At 39.9% G+C, this 10,920-nt stretch overlaps 1 protein-coding gene across 1 annotated transcript in view; it reads left to right on the forward strand.

Moving 5' to 3' along the window:
* Positions 1-10,243, forward strand: part of LOC139378786 (leucine-rich repeat LGI family, member 2a) — a 36,855-nt gene extending 26,612 nt beyond the window's left edge. The window contains exons 6-8 of the mRNA XM_071121285.1: positions 3,575-3,744; positions 4,919-5,083; positions 6,555-10,243. Of these exons, the coding sequence (XP_070977386.1) occupies positions 3,575-3,744; positions 4,919-5,083; positions 6,555-7,372 (1,153 nt within the window). The 3' untranslated portion in view covers positions 7,373-10,243. The remainder of the gene's footprint in view (positions 1-3,574; positions 3,745-4,918; positions 5,084-6,554) is intronic.
* The last annotated feature ends 677 nt before the right edge of the window (positions 10,244-10,920 follow it).

The raw sequence follows: 10,920 nt of genomic DNA on the forward strand, positions 1-10,920 counted from the left end.
AATTAATTTTTACAACAATTATTTACAGACAGATTATTTCACTTATAATTCATTGTATCACAATTCTAGTGGGTCAGAAGTTTACATACACTAAGTTGACTGTGCCTAAAACAGCTTGGAAAATTCCAGAAAATGATGTCATGGCTTTAGAAGCTTCTGATAGGCTAATTGACATAATTTGAGTCGATTGGAGGTGTACCTGTGGATGTATTTCAAGGCCTACCTTCAAACTCAGTGTCTCTTTGCTTGACATCATGGGAAAATCAAAAGAAATCAGCCAAGACCTCAGATCATTTTTGTAGATCTCCACAAGTCTGGTACATCCTTGAGAGCAATTTCCAAAAGCCTGAAGGTACCACGTTCATCTGTACAAACAATAGTACGCAAGTATAAACACCATGGGGCCACGCAGCCGTCATCCTGCTCAGGAAGGAGACGCGTTCTGTCTCCTAGAGAAGAATGTACTTTGGTGGGAAAAGTGCAAATGAATCCCAAAACAACAGCAAAGGACCTTGTGAAGATGCTGGAGGAAACAGGTACAGAAGTATCTATATCCACAATAAAACGAGTCCTATATTGACATAAACTGAAAGGCCTCTCAGCAAGGTAGAAGCCACTACTCCAAACCGCCAAACTACGGTTTACAACTGCGTAGTACTTTTTGGAGAAATCATATTTTTTGGAGAAATGTCCTCTGGTCTGATGAAACAAAAACTGTTTGGACATAATGACCATTGTTATGTTTGGAGGAAAAATGGGTATGCTTGCAAGCTGAAGAACACCATCCCAACCGTGAAGCACGGGGGTGGCATCATCATGTTGTGGGGATGCTTTGCTGCAGGAGGGACTGGTGCACATCACAAAATAGATGGCATCATGAGAAAAAGATATGTGGATATATTGAAGCAACATCTCAAGACATCAGTCAGGAAGTTAAAGATTGGTCTCAAATGGGTTCTCCAAATGGACAATGACCCCAAGCATACTTCCAATGTTGTGGCATAATGGCTTAAGGACAACAAAGTCAAGGTATTGGAGTGACCGTCACTAAGCCCTGACCTCAATCCTATCGAACATTTGTGGGCAGAACTGAAAAAGTGTGTGCGAGCAAGGAGGACTTACAAACCTGACTCAGTTACACCAGCTCTGTCAGGAGGAATGGGCCAAAATTCACCCAACTTAATGTGGGAAGCTTGTGGAGGCTACCCAAAACGTTTGACCCAAGTTAAACAATTTTAAGGCAATGCTACCAAATACTAATTGAGTGTATGTCAACTTCTGACCCACTGGGAATGTGATGAAAGAAATAAAAGCTTAAATAAATATTATTCTGACATTTCATATTCTTAAAATAAAGTGGTGACCTAACTGACCTAAAACAGGGAACTTTTACTAGGATTAAATGTCAGGAATCATGAAAAACAGAGTTTACATGTACTTGGCTAAGGTGTTTGTAAATTTCTGACTTCAACTCTATGTTTTTATGTACATTACCAGTCAGAAGTTTGGACTCACCTACTCATTCAAGGGTTTTTCTTTATTTGTACTATTTTCTCAATTGCAGAATAATAGTGAAGACATCAAAGCTATGAAATTATGGAGTAACAAAAAAAAGGGTTAAACAAATCAAAATATATTTTAGATTTTAGATTCTTCAAAGTAGCCACCTTTGCCTCTATGACAGCTTTGCACACTCTTAGCATCATCTCAACCAGCTTCACCTGGAATGCTTTTCCAACAGTCTTGAAGTGTTCCCACATATGATGAGCACTTATTGGCTGCTTTTCCTTCACTCTGCGGTCCAACTCATCCCAAACCATCTTAACTGGATTGAGGTCAGGTGATTGTGGAGGCCAGTTCATCTGATGCAGGACTCCATCACTCTCCTTCCTTGTCAAATAGCCCTTACACAGCCTGGAAGTGTGCTGGGTCATTATCCTGTTAAAAAACAAATGATAGTCCCACTAAGCCAAACCAAATGGGATGGCATATCGCTGCAGAATGCTGTGGTAGCCATGCTCATTAAGTGTGCCTTGATTTCTAAATAAATCAATCATCAACAGTGTAACCAGCAAAGCACCCCCCTATCGTCACACCTCCTCCTCCATGCTTCATGGTGGGAACCACACACGCAGCGATCATCTGTTGACTTACTCTGCGTCTCACAAAGACACGGCGGTTGGAACCAAAAATCTCAAATTTAGTGCCATGATGTACACCTCTTTGTACACTCATCAGACCAAAGGACAGATTTCCAGTGGTCTCATGTCCATTGCTTATGTTTCATGGCCCAAGCAAGTCTCTACTTATTATTGGTGTCCTTTAGTAGTGGTTTCTTTGCAGCAGTTTGACCATGAAGGCCCGATTCACCCAGTCTCCTCTGAACAGTTGATGTTGAGATTTGTCTGTTACTTGAACTCTGAAGCATTTATTTGGGCTGCAATTTCTGAGTCTGCTAACTCTAATGAACTTTTCCTCTGTAACTCTGGGTCTTCCTTTCCTGTTGCGGTCCTCATGAGAGACAGTTTCATCATAGCGCTTGATGGTTTTTGCGACTACACTTGAATAAACATTAAAAGTTCTTGACATTTTCCAGATTGACTGACCTTCATGTCTTAAAGTAATGATGGACTGTCATTTCTCTTTGCTCATTTGAGCTGTTCTTGCCGTAATATGGACTTGGTCTTTTACCAAATAGGGCTATCTTCTGTATACCTCCCCTACCTTGTCATAACACAACTGATTAGCTCAAACACATTGAGGAAAGAAATTCCACAAATTAACAAAACACACCTGTTAATTGAAATGCATTCCAGGTGACTACCTCATGAAGCTGGTTGAGAGAATGCCAGGAGTGTGCAAAACTGTCATCGAGTCAAAGGTTGGCTACTTTGAAGAATCTCAAATATATTTGTATTTGTTTAACACTTTCTTTGGGAACTACCTGATTCCATATGTGTTATTTCATAGTTTTGATGTCTTCGCTATTTTATTCTACAATGTAGAAAATAGTAAAAATAAAGAAAAACCCTGGAATGAGTAGGTATGTCCAAACCTTTGACTGGTACTGTATGTGCATATATAATTATCATAATTTTATTTGGATACAGCCAATAAATGTATTATAAGCCCATGTGGGCTGGGAATGAGGAAGATGCATGACATTAATATAAAATCAATCCAATAATCAATCATACAATGAAAACAATAACAGACGCTTTAGTGATGCCAAATTTTACACTAGTTAAGGGGGTGGAGTCATCATCTAATAGAACGAATTGGAGTCTGTCGAACAAGTAAGAGCGAAAGCAAGAGAGCGCCCGACCTCGAAGACTTACATTTGTCTCTAGGCGTCTGAGAAGAATATGATGGTCAATAGTATCACATGCTGCACTTAGAAGGAGACGCATGAGTATAGAGAGAGATGCTCGTTTGTATGTTTAATAAGTACGGGTTCAGTGCTGTGGCGACTGATAGGTTTCATTGACAGAATTGGAGTTTAGAAAATCTGTAAACTGCTGGGCTAGGGTATGGTTATGCTGTGACTGATATCTGGTTGTCTGTCCTTGCAAAGTGACCTGCGAGGAAATGCCTTTGAGTGTGACTGCCGTGCGAAGTGGCTGATGATGTGGCTGAAGAGCACCAATGCCACGGTTTCCGATGTAATTTGTGCCGGACCCAAGGACATGAAGGACAAGCGACTGAATGACATGGCCAGCCTGCACAATGAATGCATCTCCACTGGTGAGGGAGCTGACTAATTGCAGTGGTAGAAAAAGTATCCAATTGTCATACTTGAGAAAAAGTAAGAGAAAATTGCTTATATTAAGCAAACCGAATGGCACCATTTTAATGAAATTTTTTATTTACAGATAGGCAGGGGCATATTCCAACACGTGTGTTTAATGAATCCGCCAGATGAGAGGCAGTAGGGATGACCAGAGATGTTCTTTTGATAAGTGTGTGAATTGGACCATTTTCCTGTCCCACTAAGCATTGAAAAGGATAATTTTCCTGTCAAGCTAAGCATTGAAAATGTAACGTGTACTTTTGGGTGTCAGGGAAAATGTATGGATTAAAAAGTACATAATTTTCTTTAGGAATGTAGTGAAGTAAAAGTTGTTAAAAAATATAAATGGTAAAGTACAGATACCACAAAAAACTACTTAAGTAAAAAAAATATAATATAAAAGTATTACTTAAGTACTTTACACCACTGCTAATTGCCATGGTCTTACTTGAGCCCTCCATCATAAGGCCTACTTAACATAAACTCATTACAATGATAATATAATTTATAAGAGTTGCCATAAACTATGAGAAGCATATTATGCATAACCATAGTAGCACTTTGCAGGTTATGAGGAAATTCTCAAAACAACTGATGACAACAGTTTACCTGACAAGACTGAATTCAAACATTACAGTTTTGAATTGATGTGCAATTTACTTTTATTGTTGCCTGGCGACTGAATTTAATATAGCTGCTCTATCGATCGCTACATACAGGACATTGTCTGAATCTGTCATCCTAGATGACGTTTGTGTGACTTCAAAATGAGGGGCGTTCTACAAAACAAATTCATCAGTGATAGGATAACGAGCAACAGTTGATCCAGTGTTTAGGTTTTTCATCACTGTTTATTTGGATAAATCACAATTTTGCAGGTGTTAGCATCTTTCAAATTTCAGAAGGGGAGGGGACATTCAGCCAGTAACGTGCAAAGAGAGAGGGTGTAGCTCCTCATTCCAGTTCCGCTTCTCATACTAGCATCTCTTCATCTCTTAACACGTGTGGACCCAGAACTTAATTGAGCAGCTTACCAATTACGTGAAACTTTAGTTCAAGATTAGTTTACACTACACAACATGTTTTATTACAAATCATACTAATGCTAAGATTGCCCACTCTCCACAGATTTTATCCACCATCAGTCGGTGCCATCAGAGTCTCTGTCTGTGGACACATTCTCTTATAAAAATGACGTCTATGTGGCCATCGCTGCACCCAACACAGAGAGTTGTATGGTTTTACAGTGGGACCACATTGAGATGAACTTCAGGACTTATGACAATATCACAGGTATTTGGTAACATGACATCTTATGTCACTGAGGCTGACATATTCCTCTCTCAAACACACTTGTTGTGGGCAAGCGCACAGTAACATTTCAAATAGACAGGATGAGTGAAATTATTATTTGCAGCACAATTTATGTTTTTACTTATTTTTTTAATGAGAAGGATGTTTAATTTAACCAGAGTGTTAATATACATACCTGCTGACACTGTATACACAAAGCTTTATTGAGCTCCAGTATCATATTTCCCATTTTTTTAAACATTACATTGTGTTTACTGATAACGTGTGTGTTGGCGAGAGGAAAATGCCACCCTGAATGTCAGGTGACAAGATCATTGCTTAAATATTGGTGAGTATTTATATGGGGATGAGGTAGTTGGGTGGGCTATTTACAGATGGGCTGTGTACAGGTGCAGTAATCGGTAAGCTCCTCTGACAGCTGATGCTTAAAGTTAGTGAGGGAGATGTAAGTTTCCAGCTTCAGTGATTTTTGCAGTTCGTTCCAGTCATTGGCAACAGAGAACTGGAAGGAAAGGCGGCCAAAGGTGGAGTTGGCTTTGGGGATGACCAGTAAAATAGATCTGCTGGAGTACGTGCTACGGGTGGGTGTTGCTATGGTGACCAGTGAGTTGAGATAAGGCAGGGCTTTACCTAGCAAAGACATATAGATGACCTGGAACCAGTGGGTTTGGCGACGAATATGAAGCGAGGGCCAACTAACGAGAGCATACAGGCCGCAGTGGTGGGTAGTGTATGGGGCTTTGGTGACAAAACGGATGGCACTGTGATAGACTACAACCAATTTTCTGAGTAGAGTGTTGGAGGCTATTTTGTAGATGACATCGCCAAAGTCAAGGATCGGTAGGATAGTCAGTTTTACGAGGGTATGTTTAACAGCATGTGTGAAGGATGCTTTGTTGCGATTTAATTTTGGATTGGAGATGCTTAATGTGAGTCTGGAAGGAGAGTTTACAGTCTAACCAGACACCTAGGTATTTGTAGTTGTCCACATATTCTATGTCAGAACCGTCCAGAGTAGTGATGCTAGTCGGCCGGGCAGGTGCGGGCAGCAATCGGTTGAAGAGCATGCATTTAGTATTACTAGTATTTAAGAGCAGTTTGAGGCCACGGAAGGAGTGTTATAATTGCATTGAAGCTCATCTGGAGGTTTGTTAACACAGTGTCCGAAGAAGGGCAAGAAGTATACAGAATGGTGTTTTCTGTGTAGAGGTGGATCAGAGAAGCACCAGCAGCGAGAGGGACGTCATTGATATATACAGTGATATACATAGAACATAAATCATATACATATACAGAGAACATAAATTGTGCTGCATATTTATCAGCAATCATTTTGTAGTTTATATCTAGTGCCGTTTCTCTTCCTTAATGAATATATTTTCAGTATTTTAAAGCCAATAAACTATCATTTGAATTTCTAAATGTGTCTATTCTGTGTCTCAAATCTTAGGCCAGTCAATCGTTGGGTGCAAATCGGTCATCATCCAGAACCAGGTCTTTGTCATAGTGGCCCAGCTCTTTGGTGGTTCTCACATATACAAGTTTGATGAAGACCAGAGCAGGTTCAGCAAGTTTCAGGATATTGAGGTATCCAAGATCTCCAAGCCCAACGACATTGAAGCCTTCCAGATTGCTGGCGAGTGGTTCTTTGTGATTGCCGATAGCTCAAAGGCGGGGCTCTCCACTCTCTACAAGTGGAACGACAAGGGCTTCTACTCCTATCAGTCCCTGCATGAGTGGTTCCGTGACACTGACGCTGAGTTTGTGGATCTGGATGGCAAGTCCCACCTCATCTTGGCCAGCCGCTCCCAGGTGCCTGTAATCTACCAGTGGAGCAGGAATGCCCAGACGTTTGCCCTGCAGGGAGAGATCCCCAACATGGAGGATGTGGTGGCCGTCAAGACCTTCCGAGTCAAGGAGGACCTCTACCTGGCCATGACGCGCTATATAGGTGACTCTAAGGTACTCCGCTGGAGTGGCAAACAGTTTATGGAGATCCAATCCCTGCCCTCACGAGGTGCTATGATTCTCCAGCCATTCTCCTTCAAAGAGCGCCACTATCTGGCCCTGGGCAGCGACTTTACCTTCTCACAGATCTACCTGTGGGACGCTGATAAGAAACTCTTTGAGCGCTTCAAAGAGGTGTACATCATGGCGCCACGTTCCTTTACCGTGGTATCCACCGACCGCCGGGACTTCATTTTCTCCTCCAGCTTCAAGGGCAATACACAGATCTTCGAGCATATCATCATCGACTTGAGCTTATGAGATTTCCAGGGCTTCAGCCCCTGCATCTTATGTCTTCCATTATAAACGTTGACATTTTTGTGGGGGAAAGGAGGGAGAAGGGTCCAAGAGAGGGAGAGGTAACTCAAGCAGCATTATCAAATATTTTTTCCTATTAAGCACCTCTTGTGTTTGTATACCATTTTTAAATCGGTCATGTCCCTACTGTTCTATTGACTTTTATACGCACAAGTAATCTTGGTTAACCAAGAACTAAAATCTCAAGTAATTTGGTCACCTCCGTGATTAAGTTGTGGATCTATACGTGGTAGTTCCGGTTTGCAAAGTCTTGCAAAAGGAAACTCTCAGCCAAGTCTTTTCCTTTTCCACAATGTACATTGCCTTATCAGCACAGGCGTTTTAGTGTTTTGTTTGTCCTGCTGCTGCGCCATCTAGCTATGAATAGTGATCACTCCCAACTGCTTTGTCGATACAGGGAAAAGTCGCAGCAGCACAAACCTTTAATAACAATATTATGTGACACAGAACCATTGTGATCCCGAACCCAGAACTCTTAAACAATCATTAGCAGTACACATTTATGTTTGTATTTGTTTATATCGTCTATATAAGCAGTTTCACAAATATTTGGGGATTTACAAAAGTTTTCATTGCTCATATTTGTTATTTATTCCACATAAATGTACAATTACTCAAGACCCTAAACAAGTCCTTGCTGCAGAGTACAACTAGATATGTGTGTATTGATTGACTCAATCAGATTGATTCAATCAGATCTGCTTTTAGCCAACAACCATATAGCTTATTTTTGGGGCTGTGTCAGAGGTGGAACTGCGTTAGAGCTGTCAAGTCCACAAGCAGCACATGGCATTATACCTAAAGCAGACATTGCCATTGGCTGCATGGAGTCACATTACGAGAAATCCCATGCAGCCTTGTTGACAAGGTCAAACACTGGAATGTGAGATGTAATCTAGAGCTCAATTAGGCTGATAGACATTTGTTTTGTTTTAATGATTTTCAATTTGAGCATCATTATTTCTACAGTGTATATATATAGCCTACACTTTCTCATTCTGAACTTCTAACGCAAGTAGGATGGTTATGGCTTCGTACCAATGATCTGCTCATCTGCTCACTGATTTGACAACTACAACGCAGTTACACCTCCGACACCTACAAAACATCAGAAATGCGGGTTTTGGCTGTTGCCAACTCTTGATCTGATTGAGTCTATGCCTGAGGCATCATCATAGATATTGACTATGCTAGTTTGATTATTAAAAACATTGACCAAATAAGTCAACATTAATGCTCTACAGATGTATTCTTTTGAACAATAATGATACATATTAACATATTAACACATACTTTCTGACAGCAAAGTTACAGTTGGTGATCAGAGTTCAAATGAAAATGTATCATTTGTTTTGAAGAGAACACAGACACTATAATTGTATTGTAGTTTTTTTTTTTTACATACATTTCCCGGCCTCAAATGTAACATTTGCATAGTATATAATTTTACTAGTAGCGTATTTAACCACCATATGCCAATATTTGAGCCATACCTCCAACAATTCCTCTTCTAAAGAAACACGTGTATGCTGCGGGGAACTGTCCACTGTAAACTCCTGTCTTGAGGACTAGTAAAAATAGCTTTTCATAGAAACATATATATGAATGTTCTCTGCATGTTGATAAATGAGGCCGACTAAGAGTATGAGTCTACTTTATTAGACTATAGGCTGCTAGAGGAAATTCCTGCACAGTCTGCAGGTTCTCAATTATCATTTCTTTCACTAGCAGGTTGAAATATCCAGTACACAACTGCGCATAACCAGCTAGCATTAGTATGGTGGCTAAGTGTGACATGTTTGCCTATGGGAAATCCTAACAGCTGCTTAAATTGTTAGCTGAGTGTTAAACCAGACTTGTTCCTCTACATTAGCCTCTAAAATGCTACATTGTAAGCATGGCCCCAATGAGTTCAGACAAGCTCATGTACTGCATGCAGGCATTATTGATAGGGTTGAGTAATTATTTTAGCAAAACACTGACCCTTCCAGTGTCACAGCTCTGTAAATAACTAGATGTCTGTCTATCAGACAATAGCATGTTTTATGCGTTTTATAGATTTAGTCAACCTATAACCTGAATATAGTCAAAAGACCAGGCCAAATTAATTAGAAGTTCAACAGTCACCGACAGAGATTTAGCATTGTAAAGTATTTTTTGCGTGATTTCCCACAGCAATTGTTTATGCCTAAAGTTTTGATCTGTGATGTTCTTGCATGAACAGATGACTTGTGTAGGTAAATTATAATGATTAAATAGTAAATTAGAAAGTTGTACAGAATAATGCTGCCAATATTTTAACCAAAACTAGAAGGCATGAACACATCACTGCAATGTTATACTAATTTAACTGGCTGCTTGTAAAGTATCAGTCTAATTTTCAGATTTTACTCTTAACTTTTAAATCATTGCACGACCTTGCCCAGTCTTATCTGACATGCTCGTTCCATATAACCCAGAGAGAAAGCTCCACTCCCAAGCTGGCCTGTTGACAATACCAGTAGAACAAAGGCCGGGAGCGGAGCGTTCTGTCTATCAGAGACCCATAGCTATGGAGTGACTTACCCTGTTAGGTAAGAGGGACAGACACAATTGAGGTTTTTAAATCACATTTGAAAACCCACCTTTTTACTTTGCCTTTAAAATATGATTTTGTTGTTATTTTAGCATCCTTTTTTCCTTCATTTATTTTTCTTAGTCTTTTTTTGCCTTCCGTTTAAAAAAATGTCTTACCTTTTATTTTTTTTACTGTAATATGTGTTGTGATTTTAAATGCACTTCAAATAAAGTTTGATTTGATAAACGATGTTACTATACAATGTATTCAACTTTCTTGACTGACACATGATCACAGAAAATTCAAAGCTGAGCAATGGGGGGTGACATGGGACTGACAGGTATTGGTAAAAACATACCAAACATCGGTTTATTATTTGCCATAATATTCATGCGCTGACGACCTGGAAATTTCTAGCACATGCTTAATTAATGCCATGGTAAAGCCCACACAATTGACAGCTCATTATTCTCAAAAGACTAGCTGGTCCGGACAGCCTCTTCCTGTTTAATAATTTGTTAGTTTCGAAAGTAGTTTATGCTGGGTATGAAAAATAAACTAATGAAATAAAGAATTCTAAAAGCTACAGGGGATACAAATGAAAGTGATATTTGAGATACCTCAAATATCACTTTTAGTTTGTGAGTGTGTGATATAGGGGTATAGAAAAGTTTATTTTGACATTTATAAAGAAAAACGTATAACCAATAGCAGCTATGGTGACACTGCCATGTTGATCTGAGCTTTGCTGTTGGAAAACCACTACAGTGTCCGACTTCCGGCTGTCGCAGATGTGCCCCCCAATCTCACTCGTCAACTTTCGTCTACAGTTAGCTTCGTTAACCTTACTACTCAAACACACCCATTGGCTCCCAATTGACAAGGATGCTGCCTTCAAAATGGGCGTATTCCACTCCTAAGGTACCTTACAGAA

The sequence above is a fragment of the Oncorhynchus clarkii genome, chromosome 21 (assembly GCF_045791955.1).
Source record: "Oncorhynchus clarkii lewisi isolate Uvic-CL-2024 chromosome 21, UVic_Ocla_1.0, whole genome shotgun sequence".
Taxonomy (NCBI): domain Eukaryota; kingdom Metazoa; phylum Chordata; class Actinopteri; order Salmoniformes; family Salmonidae; genus Oncorhynchus; species Oncorhynchus clarkii.